Source organism: Prinia subflava, chromosome 1, assembly GCF_021018805.1.
Source record: "Prinia subflava isolate CZ2003 ecotype Zambia chromosome 1, Cam_Psub_1.2, whole genome shotgun sequence".
NCBI classification, from domain to species: Eukaryota; Metazoa; Chordata; class Aves; order Passeriformes; family Cisticolidae; genus Prinia; species Prinia subflava.
In genome coordinates, this window is record NC_086247.1 from 9,319,104 (window position 1) to 9,338,643 (window position 19,540).

The window sequence follows — 19,540 nt, forward strand, 5'->3', positions numbered from 1 at the left end:
TCTCAGGTAATGATTTAGGCCCACCTTCAACTAAGGCTGCAAACAAGTTTGAGGGAATGTCTCAGCAGTCAAGGTAAAAATCTGCATATATGAAGGCAAAGATGAAAATGTAAATAAATAAAACTAATTTGTAAATTAGAAAAGAGAAGCCTTTCATAGGAAATGAAATCCTAGCTATGTTTCTTCGTTAGTTTTCTGCATGCCTTACTAGCATACAAATACACTGAGCCTCCTACGCTTTGTTCCCCGCCGTCCTTGCACAATCCATCCTTTGAGCAGGATGGACAGAATGGCTTGTACCCGAATCTATCTGCTGCTCCTACAGAAGTGCTCTCCCAGCTGGGGAATGCTGCCTTAGACCACAGGCCAGCAGGACAAAAGTTGCATTTTCATGTCTGCTGGCATTTCATTTTATCTGCTCCAGCGTGAGGTGTCCTGCCTGTAGCAGCAGCGTCACTCTGGGTACAGGCTGCCATCGAAGATGGCTCTGTGAAAGAGGGAGTTCATCTCACTCTTCCAGTTTAGCTGTTTTCCACTCTGTCAGGCTCCTGTGCTGCCACACAGTCTGCAGTAACACAAACTGCTTTTAGCTCGTAGTTCATCAGCTCTGTCCATTACAAGTGTCTTTTTCAATAGCTGGAGCAGTAAGGACAGCCATACATTGCTGTCACTTAGAGTTTGCTACTGCTCTATCTGTGCTGTGATTCCAAAGGCCTGAGGTTCAGAGCGTGGTAATTCCAGGAAGCGCCTGCCTCAGGCACACAGCCTGGCATCACCACAAGTGTGTGGGATGGGCTGGGACTGGGGATGGCTGTGTAACCTCAGACAGGGCACAGCAGAAGATGTGTAGGAAGAGTTTCTGGACACCCCCAGACTGATCTGCCGTGTCAGGACAGGCAGGGGTCCTGTTGGCGGTAGCACAGCTGGCTTCCCACATTTGCTGAGTCCATCCAGCTGGCATTGGGCTTTCAGGGAAAAAGGGTAGTGTTCACAGAGAGCTGGAATCCGAGATTCTTGTGAGACAAGGGTAAAAGTGTGGTCCTTGTACTCCATGGCAGTAGAGAGAGGCCGAGGTAGGAGCTGGGCTTTGATGATCTTCATGGGCCCTTTTCAAATCAGGATATTCTATGATTCTGTGAATTATTGAATCAAGATTGAGCTTGGCTGTTCTCTCAGTGTCATGTCATGATGTATTCTTGCTATTTAAAAAAGAGCTAGAAATTAAAGTATTTCATCATGCTCATTTGAAACGTTGGCTGCAGAGACAAGCAATACCAGGATCAAGGCAGTTGATGCCGAAGAGTCTCTGCACTGTTGAACATACACTGGCAGTTCTCTCAGTCATTTTTTCTTTTTTTCTTGTTTTTTGAGTCATTATTTTGAGCTGATTTTCATGTATTGTTAGACTTTTCTGCCTTAAATCAATTTGCTTTCTTCTCTTCTTCCACATTCCTTTTCTATAAAAGTGACTTCGGTGTGGTTTTAGAGGAAAAACTTTGATGGGAATAGCTAACGTGTAATACAGGTTGACAGAGTAAAGCATGTTGTTTTCCTACAATCATCAGTATTTCCTGGGAGTAGTAAAGACCTTCTCTCCCCCTGCAGCAGAGAGTGTGTGTGATACAATGTCATGCGTGTGCAGGAGGCTACAAGGCTCAGTCCTGGAAAACTTCACTGACATAAAGCATAGATTATGTTTTGTATGTTTCAGTACAATTATTTTGAAGAACAAATTTTTCTTAAGGCTCAGGATCTGCCCACAGATTTGGATTTTCAACTTCACCTATATTCAGAGTATATTTTTGCATGTACCATAGTTCATAGAATATATTTGCCCCATAGCACTGAAGCTGGGTAGGATTTGTATGTCTTTTTCTCTGAAAAAAACCCCCAGTTAATTCTTAACAATGCTTTGAATTTTGGGATTTATCCACAGACAAAGTGATTACAAAAGGGGCAAAATAAATGTGGATTTTTGGAGGGATTTTTTTATTTATGGATGCAAAGGGGGAAAATGAGAAATAAGTATATTTTATAATAGTTGTAAGCACTGATAATTCTCATCTGTTGATTTAGCACTGGGACTGCAAAGACTGCACTTGGCCCTAGAGTTCTTCCCAAACTACCTCAGAAAGGTAAGAGATCTCTATGTGGCTATTCTCATAATGGCATCTTTTAAATGTGGGTGAAAGTAGATACTTGTTTTAAATATATGGATCTTTGCAGCAGAAATTTTATTTATAAAATGCCACGAACCATGAAAGCTTCACAAAACTGAAAAGATTTTGGAAGATGGAGAAAGCTTTTATTAAACTGAAAAAGATACACCTTGGGAGGAAAAAATAAATCATGAACTAATTGAAGCCAGAAGAGCCCTCAGGAGGTCTCGTGGTGCAGTCCAGCACTCGGAGCAGGGCCAGCTTTCTGTCATGAGAGCAGGTTGCTCAAGGCCATGTCCAATCACATCTTGAATATCTCCATGGATAACTTCTCTGGGCTTCTGTTTCTACCCTAGACCACCCTCATTGGTATTTTTTTTCCTAATATCTCCAAGTACAATTTCTTGATAGCTTGGAGCAAACTATATCTGTGCCATGTTCTGGGAATCAGGGTTGTGGTCAGTGCAACTACTTTGGAAAGAATCAGGTACTGCTACATGCTCATTTATAAATCAGTGACAAACTTGCTGAGACCATCATCCCAGGGAACACCTTTCTTTTAGAAATGTTTTTTTCTACTCTCTTTAAACTCACTACAGCAGGTTTTGTTTAGTTTAGTTGAGTTGTTGCAGCAGTTGACTATAAAGCAAAAAGTAGAACTACTTTAGACTATTCTACCTGAATACAGAATCCATCAAAACCTAGATCTGTTTGAGTGGATGATCACGACTGAGCTTGAAGATCAGGAAATGCTGCTTGTCCAAAATTCTGAAGTTAAATGTCTGAAATTGAGACTGCAAGTAATTTTTAACAGAAAAAGCAAATGTAAATGTTCAACTTTATTAAATTACAGTTATTCTGACTTGTTAGCTTTTGAAAGAGACAGCAGTGATGTGCCAGGGTGGCACTGTGAAGGAAGTCAACACTTCCTTAATTTAAAATGATTTAGGTGAAAATTTAAGGAGGACCAAATCAAAGCACTTTGATAAGGGCTGCCATCAGGGTTTTTCATATCATTTGCTAACATCTCAAACCCATGTGGATGATCAGTGTGTTCACATTTGCTGCAAGGACACAGAGCCATATACAGGGATCAACACAGAAGTATTTTTTAAATATGAGACATCTGATAGTAATTATACAGTTTCTTTCATGGAAACTATGCAAATGGGTTTGGTTTGGGGTGTTCTGTTGTTTGTTTGTTTTGGGGTGGGTTGTTTTAGTTGATGGGATTTTTTGTTGGTTTGGTTTGGTTTTGGGGGGCTGGTTGGATTTTTGTGTAAGTAACCATAAATATATCATGCAAATGTTATTGAAGTGGGTGATATCCAAAGAGAGTGTTGTTGCTTTCATAGTGAAATGTCAGGCCACTTTTTTGGCTGGTACAATAGGATACTAAAGCAGTGCTGAATGCATAAGGAAATTGTTCTTTCTAGTCAAAATGTGGTGCTTTCATCACAGGTTGTAATTTTTTTTTCTCTTGTACCCCTTGTTGTGTTTTAACATAAGGGTTATTTGATTTAGGAGGTTGTGGGTTGGAGATTTTTTTGTGTGTACTAATGGTTTTGTTTATGAGGTAGATTTCAGTTGAGTTTTCTTAGGGAGCTTTGCAGTAAAATCAATAGATGACACTGAGAAAAAGAACTATCTGAAAATCTAGTATCATTTTCCTTCCATCAAATCTGAAAAATACACATTTTAAAACTTTTCATCTCTACTAAATTGTAAACATATATGTTAATTCATTTTTTTTTATTTTAGTGTGAATTCCCATAGTACAGTACATTCTATACACTGCAAAGATAGATATATGTGCTCACTCTCTTCTGAGAGATTTTACAGGTACTAATGCTGAGAGATGGCTTTTTGTATGGAATTCAACTGTGTGTGTTTAGTTGTTATTAAAAAGAAATTTTGTTACAGTCATGCCAATTGGTCTATAGGTGGTTTTGCAAAGTCTTTTATTATATTTCATGCTTTTTGGTTTAGGTCCAAAAAGTGATCACTTTATTTCATTTTAAGTAAATAATCTATGAATTGACATCTAATAACTGTTGAAATAAGCACTGCTGGCCTCCAGGAGGAGCGATTAAATGAGACCTCAGTGAACAAGGGTTTTGTATTATCTTGCTTTTGTCATAGACTAGGAGGACTTATGGGCAGTCATGAGGGCTCAGTGACTGCGTGATCATTGACACAATTGCAGTTTTGATATATGCCTAACTTCTTTAATATTTAAATATTAAGATTGTGAAAAACATTCTTTTGCTTTTTTGTTTTAGTGGCACTAAGAAAAATAGAAACCAGTCATCATCTTTCAATAGATAAATCCCATCAGCACATGGAAATGTTTCAGAAGCCCTCACTGTCCATCGATATACCACAGAAACCACAGCCTGGAGACTTGCCCCCAAAGCCTCTGCCTCTGGAATTAACTCAGAAACCTCAAGTGGGAGATTTACCCCCAAAGCCTGGAGAACTACCCCCAAAGCCTCAGCTGGGAGACTTGCCACCAAAACCACAGCTTGGAGACTTACCTCCAAAGCCACAAATGAAGGACCTTCCTCCAAAACCTCAGCTAGGAGAGCTGTTGGCAAAATCTCAAGGTGGAGAAGCAGCACCGAAGCTTCAGCCCTCAGAAGCAAATCAAAAATCTCACTCCATAGATCTTTCTCCAAACGTACAATCCAGAGACACCGTCCAAAGGCAAGCATCTGAAGAGTCTAATGACTTAGCACACACCCTGCCAGAAACCCCTGTGCCACTTCCCAGGAAAATAAATATGGTAGGTATTATTCCAGCTCCTTGGAAGTATCCATGGAACGCTTTGGAGTTATTGTAGGACTGTCTGTGCACCCTTGAGCTATGCACTCAAGGCAACATAAAGCTGTGGGCTGGGAGAGGGAATGAGGGGCTCTTTGTGTGCCCCAAAGCAACTTCAGCAAATGTTGGGAGTTTTCAAGGCCTCCTGCAGGCTCAAACTACTTGCAACATAAAACAATAACCTTAGGAGCATAAGAGTGTATTTAAATTTATTGGGATTTATGTATTTATTATATCTATGCCAGTCTCAACTCGGAATGAACTGATGGTTTTCTCTGTTGCCTTTGGTAACAGGTCTGTGTGCCTTAGATTGCTAGAATATTTATACATTTGACTTTGTAAGCTTTAAGAAGGAATGTTAGCACCTGTTGTCAGTAGATGCCAAATTTAAAGTAAAGTCAACTGTGACAAAATAGTAAATATTTCTGTCGTGAGTATTTGATGTTGATGTACTTAATAGTTGAGGTGTAGGTTCAGATGTATTGATGAAGTGGCAAAATTTACATTTCTGCATGGTGTGTAGTAGTAGATCTGGAACTTCAACTTGATTCCAACCCCCAATTTATTTTGCTGTTCATCCTTCTAACCAGTACAATTTCCAACAGAGGATTCTTAATGCATATGTAGATTGAGATAACTATGAAACTCCAGAGCTCTCTTGAGATTTTCATCATGAAGAATACATCAAAAGGGAGATGGCTTTGTTTGTCAGATTGGCCATGCAAAGCACTTATGTAAAAAGGAAATAAGCCTTCATTCTAGTGAAATAGTGAAAGCACAGGATGAGTTTCTGCCTTGTGCTTGTCTGAGGAAGAGCCCTAGGGAGCCATCACTTGGCTTCTGGCATGGTCTTGCCTGTAAGCTCCAGTCTGAACTGAGAACAACAGAGTTGTTGCTTGGGCTTCCTGAGTATTCTGGAATTTAAATATTACAGGGATCTGATCAAAAAGTGTTTGTTTACTTATGTACTTTTAAATATAAGCAGGCAAATGAAGCTGGTCATTCTCAGCTACTTTTCACTTTATTAAAGAAGAAAAGAAAGCAAATAATGGATTACCTGTTTAGTTTGGTTACTTTTAGCTTTTTTTAAACTGTCACCCTACTGTATACAGAAAAATTCTGATGAAAGGTTCTTTGTTCTCTAAACTCAGCCATTTTCACATGTGCAGTAAATGAAATAGTTCTGCTGTAGCACAGTGATCGAAACTATTTTATATCTTCCCAGTATATATATATGTGTGTGTGTGTTACCAGGTTTTTGCACATCTTTGCATGCACACTTCTCTATCTCTTTGTGTTCAGTGCAGCCTTTTTTGCTCGAGTGATAATGTTCAAGAATTCCTCTGAAATGTATCTTGCCTCCATTTTCATCCTCTGGCTCTATCCTCTGCACAAAGCTGGTGAAATGCTTCGTCCCAGTGGGCAGTGAGACCCATGACAGCAGCCACTGGCCTGGACTATTCAGCCACTAAACAGTGGCATCGTTTGGAGAAGCTTATGAGAAGCATAGTTTTTTTTATTGGTAGTTTTAGAAAATTAGTTATTCAGAAATATAATCTAAAAATTCCAATGCTTGTAATTTATAAGGATTTGAAAGGATATTTTTAGAGAAACAACATTTGCACTGAGTGATCCTGAAATCACACTGAGCACTTGAACATTCTTTTATGTGTGTGTGGTGGTTTCTATGAAGGACACAAAATACTCATTTTTAAAGAAAAAAAAAAAGTTGAATGTAAATAAGAGCATGGCTGGATTATTAATGATCACAGCATTTCATTACTGTTCAGTTTTAAGCATAAAATCTCTTGTTAATAAGCACTGTTGGGTACAGGGAGTCGATGGTGGGGATCTGTTTTTTAGTGCCAGACTACATTTCGTGGAATTGCTTTCATTTCCTTGCACACCAATGCCACAAACTGTTCTGGAACATGAATGAAATATGTTCTGGAACATATGTGCTCTCTACATATCCATACTTTTTTATACCTTCCCATGATTAAATACACCTTGAGCTTGAATGCTTCTTTTTGCTGCTCTCCATGAAAGGAATAAAATGTTAAAATGTGATAAAACTAGAGTAATTCCCATCGTTTCTCATCTGCTCTTACAAGCTGAGTTCCATACAGTTCTCGAAGTTTAGAGGAATGTGAATTTTTTTATTCTTTTTATTGAACAGTTAGGACAGTTTTTACCTTGCAGGAGTAGTTGCTTCCCTTCATCACTGGAGGATTGATTGGGAGGGAGTGTTCTTGGTTTGTAAAGGTTCTCTGGAGCTGAAAGCTGGGATTGTTTCCAAGCACCCATTCTGTTGAATTCCAGTCCCTAGTGCTAGATGAGATTTTTATTTAAATTATATGAATATAGCTTTAAGAAAAGAGGAAGCATTCTTTGAAGTGACTTCTCACTGCAGCAAACCTTCGCTATAGAAAAAACCCTCGATCCCATATGATCTTCAGGTATTTCTCTTCATTTGTCTTGAGTATGTTTTTTTTAGTTTTATGTTGTTAACTGCTTTTATGTTTTATGTTAACTGCTTTCTCCCTTAAATACCCCTGTAACTGTTATTTTTCTGTATCTTGAATTTAGTGTGAATGCTTTTTTCAGTGTGTCTGTTCTGCTGTTGAGCTGCAGGGATGATTTTTTTTTTTTTTTTGCCAAAACATGGAGGACTTTCAAGTGGGTAGGTAACAGCGAAGAAAAGACTCCCTAGGAAATTTCCTCTGTGAAGTTAGTTTTGGCTCAAATTCCTTTAAACCTGCTGACTTTTCCCTTCATAGCCCTTCTGCTTCTCATCTCCTTCTGCTCTTCTTGGGTTTTTGCATTCTTGTTATCTGATTACTTCTGTTAAAAGAAGTAACTGTAGGTTTTGAAGAGGTGTGGGTATGAAAATACAGGAATATAAAGTAGCAAGAGTGTTTTGCTGTGAATATTTTTTACTTACTCTATTTGGAAATCATTGAAGTCATCTTCCCTGCCATAAGAAACATATGTCTGGGGAGGAGTCCATGGCTGAGGCTTTTTTCATATGAATTAGCAGTATGCAGCAAAGTATGACCTAGAAAATACTTGGACTCAGAATGGTAGAGCTGTGAGAATATCTAGTGTGAATTATCATCAGAAAATAGTACTGCCATCTGATACCAAGGTAATTTTAGTAAGAAATTGCTAACATTTGGATGGAAAAATGGCTAAAAAAATAATTTCCAGTCCTGTAAGCAGATTTGAAATCAAAGAATACTGTATTTTTGCACTAGATCCAAAACCAGAACTGTAAGGAATACTGGGATTTCAATGCAGCATTTTCCTCAGTCCTTACCTCTCTTGGAGCATTCAGAGGAGACTGGATTTAATTTTCTATTTATGGTGGGTTTTCTGATGAAGTATGTATTAAAGGAGAAAGAGGGTGTTTGCAGACTAGAACCATGTAAGGACATTATTTAAACTTTGCTCACCAGAGGAAGCAGAGGTTACTTAAGCCCTCTTAAGGGCTACATGTTAAGCACTACACATTATGTTCTGCTAGGAGTTCTGAATCTTAAGGAAAAAAGAAAACCTGCAACTGTGTAGGTAACTTTTTATTTTACTTTTTTAATATCCTTGTTGAAGCAGAGGTTTTAGATTTCTGTATTCCCAATTGCAGGGAAAATAATTGATAGTCTTCACTTTCTTGAAAAATAAAACACAACTAAAAGGCATATCATACATATTTTTTCTCTGTTTCTCATGTCCTTCATCTCAAACTTCATTCTGTTTCTAGGGAAAAAACAAAGTTAGGCGAGTGAAGACCATTTATGACTGTCAGGCAGATAATGATGATGAACTCACATTTGTTGAAGGAGAAGTAATTATTGTAACTGGTGAAGAGGACCAAGAGTGGTGGGTATGTATCTTTCCCTTTTACAATTCCACATAACTCCTTTATGACTTTTATAGGAAAGCCTCTTCTTCCAAATGTGGAGGATTTCTTTTTATTTTTGATTGTAGGTGGTGGGTTTTCTTTTTGTTTTGCTTTGATTTTTGTTTGGTTTCTTTTTGCCTAAACTAACAACCAGCCCTTAAACTTCTATTAGAGAAAACCCTTTTATTTGGGAGGGAAGAGTATCTTAGAACCAGTCCCACCAGGTTTAGCTTTATTGCTGGCTTATACAGCACATATTTACACATGTCCCTCTGCAATGCACACAGCCTTCCATTAAATAAAGAAATGGTGAGTCTTACTCCATTTAACAAATTTACACCCTCCATGAAAATGAGATGTGTAGTTATCTTCAGTTCACCCAAAATGTTAAGTTATACCTACAGGGGTTACTGGAAATCTAAAGAATAATTTGTAATTGATGCTATAAGCTGATGGTTTTTTTCTTAAATGGGGGGCAGATAACATTTTCTTTCCCTTCTTCCTTCTCATGTCCCTGTTTGACACCATCTTCCCCCTGTTATGGACTGTATATTGTTCGAGTGCTAACACCAGGTTTTTCTCAACCCAATGTGAAGTCTCCAGCCTTTCCTGACAATCCAGCTCATGTTCCTAAAGCCCTGCTACATCATATTTCCCTGCCAAAGAATTATTACTGGGGATAATGTGACAGATTTCATTTGAGTGTAACAAATTCTAATTGCAAGGCTGCCTGTGATATCCTAATCTAAGTGCAGCACAACCTTTGCTGTTTTGTTTCCAGCTACGTTTTCCTCTCACTCATCATGTGAGTGTAGAAGATTTTCAGCTGAAAAGCTGATACCAAAAGAGCAGTGCCCAGTAAAAAGTGTTTGTGTTGCCCATATCACCTAGACCCTGATTCCTGCTGCATTCCCTGCTGCATCTGTTCTGTGAAGTGGCTTTCTAAGCCCCTTAGGGACAGGCCCAGCAAGTTCCATGCAGTGCCCCAGTCTGAATGTTTCTGAGAAGGGAAACAAGGGCTGTTGACTCATGTGCTTCAAAACTTTGGCTCTCCAAGAGGAAATGGCCAGCCCTGTACGTTTCCCCTTCCCATTTTGTAAGCTTGTGGAAGAGGAAGGAAGGTACACCATTATTCTCAAAGTAGTGAGCAGCACGGTAGCAGGGTGAGAAGAGGGTTATGTGGTCAGTCAGGGCTGCTGCTCCAGTGCTATTCAACAGTTGTTTATAATTATGCATTTTAAACATGGAAAGTTCATGTGAAATATTCCATTATTTTTTAATCTCTTTGATTAAGTTTATCAGGTATTTCTTTATGCAAAAGATGTAGGAAGTTGTAGCTGAAGGATACCTAATCAGACAACACTGTGATTTGTTATAAACACTAATATGCACCTAAATCATTAGGTATCATACTAATTCAATGAGAAAACAGCTGGGCTTTTATCACCTTAAGTGAAACATGCAGATTATCATAAGTAACTTCACAAATATAGCCAACAATTCCCTTCAGTGAGATGTTCAGGATTTATTCACTTAACTAAGATAAGTCATTTGCAGAGATGTTACTGAAAATCTGCCTATCAGACAAAAGAAACTCAGGCTTCTGTTTTGGTGAGATTCTTGAAATTCAGTGATGTATGTAAGTTTCCTAAAAAAATGAGTTTTATTCTTTTTAGATTTAATTGGCTTCATTTGTCTTATTTATAATATGCTCGTGCAGTTTCATTTTGTTCCTTTACACAAATCCAAATGTTAACTAAGATCTGCTTCAGATTGTCCAAGAGGTTGCTGAGGCTCTGTGAGCAGTTCTGCAGCTTTTGAATGAATGCAGTCTGTGAAGTCCTTGTGTACACATGCACATCTATATATGAATATATATGTATATATGTACCTTCTTCTCCTGTGTTGCAGATTGGCCACATCGAAGGACAGCCAGAGAGGAAAGGGGTCTTTCCAGTGTCCTTTGTGCACATTCTGTCAGACTAGTCAAAACAAACAAATCCCAAACTTGAGCATTGCACATTCTTCATGCAAGACGGGCTTTTTAGCAAAAGCGAACGCTGCTGCCTCCCTGTAATCCTGTGCACAACTGTGTATATAGCTGCTGTTACAAATTAAGAATTCATTTAAGTTTCACCTCATGAGGTTGAATTATATGTATTGTAAATATACTGTGTTATTCTGCCTTTGCCAGTATTATGGTAGCCTTGGAACCTGGCACGCCTTATCGGGTTTGTTGAAGCCATCCTGGGCATTTAGCACTTCCATCTCTGTCCGTGCTGTCCCACACGTGTGGACTGCCAGCTTCCCAACATAGGTGGTCTCTGTCACCCACGTAACTGTACAGAAATGACTCTTCCTAATAACTTGGTATTCTCAATATACAATTAGCAGAAAGTTAGAATGAGTGAATGGTTTTGGACAATTTAAAGATCAGTCTGCAGTTCATAAGTGTATGCAGTTTACAGCTATGAAACCCACTTCGATATTTATTTAATATAGTGCTCAGTTAAGTGTAATTATGAAGACAAATATTCACTGACTTTACAGATAACAGTAATGTTTTACAGTGTGCATACAAGCATTTCATGTTTATATTATGTGGACCTATGCCAAACTGTGATTGCAGTTCCCCTGTGATATTACCTCACTATAAAAAGTTACAAATTTATTTCATTCGAAAACTTACTTTAATGAAAATTAGTCATATTGTTCTTTAGTAGATATGTGTGAAATTTGCTGGTTTCTTTCACTGAATTCTTAGTAATCAAGGACTTCTAGCAAATGTTAACTGTTGACATTGTGCATGCATTTAGGCGCTTACTTGAAACCTGCCTTTGTACAAAAGTAGTACTGTAGTCATATAGCTACATTTGAGGAAAAGAACATTTTAACTTAATTGCTATTCAGGTTAATGTGAGCTTGCAACAGTATTTGTTTATAGCTAAATTGGCTCTTTGAAAAATGATTTTGTGGATTTTTTTCCTCTGTCTTCAACCTTGCTAAAAGTTAGTTACCTAAAATAAATTTTTAAGTGGTGATATAAGGATAAATTTAAATTATTTTTAATGCTCTAAAAAGTGGAAGCTAAGATGACCTCTTGTGCATTTGATCAGGCTGGTAATGATAGATCTCAGATCACAAGGATAAGGCTGGTTTTCATGGAGTTCACCAAACTGTGACAGGAATGGTCGTAACCCAAAGCACGAAGTAACAGACATACGGTCACAAATCTAATTTCTAAGAAAATCTTTAGAAGGCTGCATTTGACCTGAGGTTTCTTGAAAGTTGGTATAAAGTTGCATTGCCAGAAAACACTCCAATGTATTACTGGAAACTTTAATTTCCTGTGTCACTTTCAACATAATTTTTAATCTTTTGAAACATCATGCGGTTGTGTTTTTCCCATGGTTTGTCTGTAGCGGGTTCCATGACTTTCATATGTAGTTTTGTATTACTTGCTTTAAATGTTATTTTGGCTTCAGTACCTAGTGCTGCTATTTCAAAGCAGATTGTCTTGGCTGCATGGAAAGATTTTCATTTCATAAAAGCATATCTCAGACTTTCTGAGAGCTTTCATTTCTAATACAGTTTTACAAGACTGTAGTCAGTGAATATTTAATTCTGTTTGTGGTTAATTTAGAAACAAATATCTGTCTAAATCCCACATGAAAAAAAATGCAAAACATTTGTCAACTATTAATAGTTTTATCATTTATTAAAAAAATGAATTCCAAAAAAAAATATGCAATGAATGAGCGAGCCTGCTGGCATCTAATCTTCAGTATTACCAGCTCCAGTATTTCAAACTTTATTCTGTTCCTGGAAAGGAAGTCAGGTTTAGCATTTATTTAGCATTCCATTTTATCCATTACTACAATGTTTTAAGTTGCATTAAAGAACAAAACCTATTCACTTTTGTGGTCAATTGTATTTTTAAGTGATCTTGAAATAAACTGATAAATGCAAATCATATAAAGAAAACCTAGGCATGTAAAATTATGTAGAGTCAAATGTCTATTCTTTTCTACGCTCTTTAAAATAGTATACATATGCATTTTATAAAATTAAATGAGTTCCATAAGGAACAATAGTTCTGTTTATTCTGGCTTATTGTGGGTCATAAGAAATCTGAAAATGTATGATATTGATTGAGTTTAAGTACAGTATTATATTTGAACTCAATGAGCCACTGTCTGCAATTTTGTATATGACATAGTATTTGGAAAGTCTAAATCTTTATGGGAAATTAGCTGATAAAGGGTTGGGGGGAGGGGCAGGGGAAGGTGCCCCCAGAGGGGGAAGTTTGCTCTGCAGATGATGTCTTATTTACTGTTGAACAACAGTTGCTATTTATTTTTTTATTACATAGTACATCAACATGTACAAAAATCAGATCTGGTCATGCCACTAGTGAAAATCTTGACTTCTCATTGAATGTTAAGGTAAAACATCAGTACACATGTCTATTCACATGTATTTAATGTGACAGTTTTTGAGTACTGTATGTGTTAATTTCTACTTTTTTAATATTTAAAATTGCTTTTAAATAAATGTATTCAGTTGATCCCAGATATCTGAACGAGGCCCTTTTTGTCAACTGGAATATCTTCTAGGGAGAAAGTCTGGATTCCAAACAGGTAGAACTAAGACATTTGAAATGTTTTCTCTTGAATATAAAGCACTCCTTATATAATGCAATTAAATGTGTATCTCTTTAAACGCTGTTAAATATGGATGCAACTGCCTTTATCTGGAAAACTTTACTTACTAAAGTTAGCATCAAACCACTTGTTTTGTCCATGAGTTTCGATTGCTTTGTCTCTGGCCTTGGCAGGCTCTGTGGGCTCCTGTGTGTTGTTTCCACAGCAGCGCATGGGGCTGAAGGGACCATTCACAAACTCTGTCCGTGGGCAGGATCTCCCAGCCCAGCAGCAGCTCTCACACCAACTCGAGCAGTACTAATCTTTCCTGGATGGAGTGACTTTGTTGCTTAGAATTTCACTCCTGACCCAGCTTGCAGAGGTTATTTTTCCCCCATCCCTGACTCAGTTCTTGGATGTTTCTCATTTAAGACCCATTCCTGTCAAAGCTACTCCAAAATGAACAAGTCACTTGAAATTGCTAGAAAGCAACGAGAACATCCTTTAGCCAGAGGAAAAGCTGGAGTGTGGAGCTATCAGATCTGGTTTGTGTCAAGAATAGTGGCTGCCATGCACAGGGCTCAGGACTGCTATGATGAGAGCTTCTTCAGACTGCATTGTGGCACTGGTGTGATGCCCACTGCCACAGAACATCCTGCTTACTTGTTTGGGGCTTTCAAACCTACACAGGCTCAGTATGGGGGAGTTAGAGGGGGGGGAAGCATGGATGTGGGACAGGAGAATGAGTCTGGTTAAATATCATACTCTTTCTCAATTCCTACTGTGTCACAATATTTCAGATAACAGCATTCAGAGACATTGATTCCAACAGCCTCTGTCCTGCTTGTATTATGTGTTCTTCAGTGACATCTATTGATTTCTTTTCCTTAGTCAAAACTGAGATTGATGTCTCATAACTTTTGGAACAGCAGAGAACAAGACAAACGCATGCCCAGAGAACTCCCTTGTTGTTCAGAGTTTCAGTTTCCTTACCCTTCTCCTGGCAAACATAAAGCTCATAGTTAAACAGAAAATTGGCAGTCTATACCAGTGAAAGTGGTGCAAATATTAAATACCAAAGAATGAAACTTAAGATAGCTTTCTACCGCACAACAGAAAACAAACAGTTCAACCATATAAATCTGATTTGTTCTCAGATGCTTCCCCTCCCCAGAACTCTCTAATTCTGTGTGGTATTTCAGCTGAGAATCAACAGAAAACAACTTTATTTTCCCATGCTCCACATTGTTACACAGTTTCATGCCACTCACACCCTGGACTGGGAACGATTCTGTGCCATGAAACCAGAACTAGACAGAGGAGCAAATGTCCGTAAGTAAATGAAGTTCAGCTTCAGGCCTGACATTCTTACAGAGAGCTGCTCACCTTAAGAGTTTAAGGCTCTCAAGGATGTTTTTATTGGACCCTTTAGCCCTTCTGAAACAGCTGGAGGCTTTTTGGGTGGATGAAAAATGCACACACAACTGTAAGATGATTTCCTCTGCATAGCTGCAAGACAACATTTTTCTTATCTAATACAAACTAACTATTCTAAGTTGTCTTAATGATTCTTTTAGGGCTATACATGACAAGATTTACAGCTCTGTCATCTGCTGAAGGAGTGCTCAGGTTTCTTCTTGAGATAAGCTAAGTGCTGTTTGTCAACTCGTGCTTAGCTGACACCCCCCCAAGCTGCAGCGGGCACAAAACCTGCACGTCTTGGCTGGTTCTGGTCAGCTGCTGCTGGGGAACAGTAAAAACGATAGTGTGTCATGGTACAGGCTCTGCCTTGTTCCTCTGCAAATTACAGAACAGATCCTCCCGGCTGCAGCAAGGCGGATGTCTGCTCCAGTCCTTTTGTAACGCTGGGGGCAGGGAGGAAAGTTTGTGACAGCTGTCACATCTGCTAAGCTGTCAGAGCAGAGGGGAAGCTGATCAGTCATTTTCTGCACCACCTAAAGAATGTTTTGAACAAGGTTTAAGCTTACCTGGAACTTTAAATCCGGTGTTGACTCTATTAATGTTGTTCCTACCAGTTTGACCTGGGTTCTTGTAGTGTCTAATCAGAAAAATCCCTTCCCCTTGAGCTTTTTGCTCTTCTCTGAAAAGCTGTGTGGTGCTAGGTCCATTTCCACTTTTTTTTTTTTTTTTTTTTTTTTCCCCTCAGGGCTTGAATATAATTTTGTGCCTCAGTTACCTCCAGAAATTATGAATCTGATTTCTCTCTCGCAGTCCCATTGAGTGGATGAATCAACCCTAAGCAGTCAAACTGCTCTAGAATGGCTATATTGGAGGTTGGGTCTTGTATTTAACTTTGTTCGTGTCAAAACAGTAATATTAGGCTTTGTTTTTTGATAACTAATTAATTTTCCCAGTCTTTTCTTCCAGGAATAACTTACTACCTCTTCCTGCAAAATTACATTGCTCTTAAAACCTAAGTTTTAAGTTAAGTTGCTTTTAAACCTATTTTAGTAAAGTAATGTTTTTCATCTCTCCCTGCTCTCACGTCGCTGCTACAGTACATGTCAACAGTCCCTTTGAGCTGGGGTTCTTAGTCTTTAAATAAAATTCAAAAATTTAGGTATCAGAAAGGACTGAAATGTGCTCCTGAACTTCAGACTGAAGGAAAGACAATGCACCTTAAGTTGAATGTGTACAAAAGAGGTCAGCAGCTGTTTGGTGATCAGGCAGGGGTTTATTGTGGTTTTCTGTTGGAGCCTGCAGATTTCCCTAATGACCTGACACCAGTGGCCACTTGCTGCTTTAGACATCTCAAAGACAAAGCACACTTTTTTTCAAATAAGTAGAGGTTCTACTGCTGTAATCACTTGACTATTCAGCATCTATTCCCATCCCCAAATGCCTTCCCTTTATTCACTCTAGGGTTTGAATTCAGAGCTGTAGCCCTACTTTACCAACTGTAGGCAGGAAAGCAAGAGCCTCAGGCAGCTGAGCAGTAAGTGAGCTGCAGCCAGCCACATGCTCACATTTCAGCTGAGACTTTTTTATTGTGTGGAAACCCACCCAGAAGCTGGATAAAAAAGCCTTGTGGAGCAATTTCGGGACCACTGCAGTAGTTCTGACCTCTGGATGAAAGCATGGAAATGAAGGGCAGATCCAGGATGCTCCTCAGTCTCTGTCCTCCCTCCAGAAACAGGGTCAAGCTCTACAGAAAGAAACAGAACAAATGCTAAACCTGCCTTGATAGGGTGCACAGAGCTGCTCAAGAGGGAAGTTTGGCAATCTGGACATCTGGAGAGCAAGAAACATCTTCATCTGAAGTGAACTGACACCAAGTGATGCTGGAAGAGAGGGAGTTCCAAGACTTTTGCTGAGTATTGAAATAAATCTGAGCTCTACATGTGCTACAAGGTAGAGATGTGAGAAGAGCAGGGGATGGAGGCGATCACAAACCACAGCTTGGCCACCTTTGAAACAATACAAATGACTCCATTGTTGATGTAAAGACCAACATAAGGAGTCAGCAGCTGTCCTGTGAGCACTGCCTCCAGGCTGACCATATACTTACCTGAGAGGTCAAGGTAGTGCAGACTCACAGTGAGGTGAAGGTTCCTTGTCCAGGAGAAGCAGCAAGATCTTAGCAGCACTTGGGGTGGGAGGGCAGCAGCGCAGTGAGACCATCTGGTCAGCATTATGCCAGTAGCTGCTGTAATTGCTGGGCCCTGAGAAGGAGCAGCAGGGCCAGTTCCCCCACATTTGGCTGTAAGCCAGGAGGTGCTGCTGCCCTGCCTGAGCAATCTCTGGCTGCAGCCTCACACAGGAGCCAGGTGCACCCTTAGATGTGGTTCTGGCACCCCCACATCCTCCTTGGAGCAGATCTGGAACAGTCACCTTGCTTAGGAACAGAACATCCTTTAACCTCGCACTTATGTTCCCAGCCAGATGTGTCTGGATGAGGTGCTGGTGGGTGCAGCAGAAAAGCTCCTTCTGTTCCCCCTTCCCTGCTGGGATGTAGAGAAATTTGAGAGGGAAAAATAAAACAACCATACCCCAAGAAATTTGGAGGTGGAAAAACCCTCTTTACTTTAAAACCCTTGAGAGCAGGATTTGTTCCTCTCATTTGCCCACGCCAGTTCCATCTAAATGTTTTTCATGCAAAATGGAACCCCTGGTAGTGTTTATTTTGATGGAGACTGCTAGGGGTCATCGCTTCCCTCTGTCTGTAGAAGAGGTGCCTGCTCTGCCCATGACCCACAGCTTTAGCTGCTTGCCTGGTGGAATATAAAAGAAGGCACCTAATGAAGAACTTCTGTGTTGGGGCCCCAATACCTACAGGACTTCTCTGCACCCCAGCTTCACTGCTGCCCACACCTCAATCTGCTTTGGGCAAAAGACAGGACGTGCAGCCATTGTGGCAAGGCCTGGGCCTTGGGGCTGCAGAGAGAACTGAAGCATCACAGCCCCGCACCAGCAGCTGACAGTAAAGCTGGGAAGGAAAATGCCATTTAGAGAAATTACCTTAAGACATGTTACCCACACCTAATCCCTGTCCCTTCCTGAAAGGGATTGATGGTGCAGGAGAACAACAGCATCTGTTGCTGGAGGGAGAGCTTCCTGAGGAGCAGATGGAGAGGCCGTGTCCTGGGGGGACCCTCACTCCTGCAACCACGATGTCATCAGTTGTCAGCAGGATGGAGAAGATGAAGAAGAAACAGAACAATGTGCCTCAGAGATGTCACAACTGCTCTGGACTCTGAGTGTAGCTCTAGAGATGGAAAGTGCTCTTGGGTTTGAAGGAGAAATTAGGCCTTGATGAGGTCTTTCTTTGATCCTCCAAAGCTAGTCTTACAGCCAATGTCTCACTGAAGTGGCTTGGCTGCCAGGCTGCATAACCAAGCCTTGACCATAGCAGGGACCAACACCTGCATTTGGAGTTGCCAACAGCCCTGTCCCAGGATTTTCGCTCCTTCCCTGGGCAGGAGCCTGCAGCCCCAGGGTCTGCTCGGGCCAGGGCAGCTCCAGGAGAGCCTGCAGCCAGGAGATTGCTGGACATGGCTGGGTTTTGTTACATTTGAAACCCGCAAGGTGCTCTGGCATGTGCCTGCTCCCTTCCCATGGCTGCAGAGCCTCACCCGAGCTCTGCTGTGTTGGTGTGTGCTTCCTGCGTGCTCGCCCAGAGCGGCCCGTAAGGGCAGGGCATATCTGGCTCCTCACGAAGGGTCTCTCCTGCCCCCCGGGATGGATGTGGGGGCTGATGCGAAGGCTCTGACCTGCTCCCATCCTTTTCCCCCGGCCCGGCGGGGTGAACACCCCGCGGGTGCCGCTGGCCCGGGGGGCTGCCCGGGGAGCCGCAGCCGCTGCTCGGGGGCGGCGGGGAGGGAGCTGCTGAGGGGCCCGGGGATCCGAGCCGGGCGCGGCGAAGGTGCCGGGGCCGCCTCTCCCTCCCCCCGCGCCGCTTCCTTTTATATCGATGCGGCACCGCCGCCCGCAGCCACAACCTGCGGCCGTGACGCCGCCGGCAGCCGGAGGGACGAGGCTCGGCCCGTGCCCAGGTAAGGGCGGCCCGCGCCCCCCGGGCGGGCGGAGCGGGGCGCCGAGGCAGCGGCCAGGGCCGGCTCAGCGGGAGTGAGATGGGGATCGCCTGAGGAGCCGGGAGGAGCCTGAGCGAGGCCGTGGGGTGAGCGCCCGTGGGGAGCCGCGGGCCGGAGAGGAGCCGGGAAGGAGCCGGGGCCTCTGTCCCCATCCCCGGGAGGGAGGCTGCAGCCCCCGCGGAGGATGCCCAGCACCGCCCGGGCAGCCCTGCGCCTTCCCGGCCGCCTCCCGCCGCGCAGGGAGCTCTGTGGGGCCGCGGACACAGCACAAGGACGGCCGGAGGCAGCTCTGGCCGAGCTCTGCTTCCCGCAGGGCACGGGGGCTGCGAGGGGTCAGGAGGGGCCGAGGAGGAGCTGCTCCCGTCTCTGAGGCGGTGACAGGCCGGGCACGGCAGGTCCTGAGGGTCCAGCCACGGACTTGGCAGATCCAGGAGCGGTGTGACAGCCCTCGCACCAGCCCAC

The 19,540-nt window shown here is 41.6% G+C and overlaps 2 protein-coding genes across 5 annotated transcripts in view; both read left to right on the forward strand.

The window, feature by feature from the left end:
- The window catches only part of ASAP1 (ArfGAP with SH3 domain, ankyrin repeat and PH domain 1), a 145,142-nt gene extending 131,685 nt beyond the window's left edge, over positions 1-13,457 (forward strand). For all 3 annotated transcript variants that reach the window (XM_063411191.1, XM_063411061.1, XM_063411126.1), the window contains 5 exons: positions 7-73; positions 2,077-2,135; positions 4,442-4,944; positions 8,743-8,865; positions 10,795-13,457. In XM_063411191.1, coding sequence (XP_063267261.1) covers positions 7-73; positions 2,077-2,135; positions 4,442-4,944; positions 8,743-8,865; positions 10,795-10,869 — 827 coding nt within the window. In that variant the 3' untranslated portion in view covers positions 10,870-13,457. The remainder of the gene's footprint in view (positions 1-6; positions 74-2,076; positions 2,136-4,441; positions 4,945-8,742; positions 8,866-10,794) is intronic.
- Positions 13,458-18,959: 5,502 nt separating this feature from the next.
- The window catches only part of CYRIB (CYFIP related Rac1 interactor B), a 96,748-nt gene continuing 96,167 nt past the window's right edge, over positions 18,960-19,540 (forward strand). For both annotated transcript variants that reach the window (XM_063411747.1, XM_063411572.1), the window contains exon 1: positions 18,960-19,039. The gene's annotated coding sequence lies outside the window, so the exon portion shown is untranslated. The remainder of the gene's footprint in view (positions 19,040-19,540) is intronic.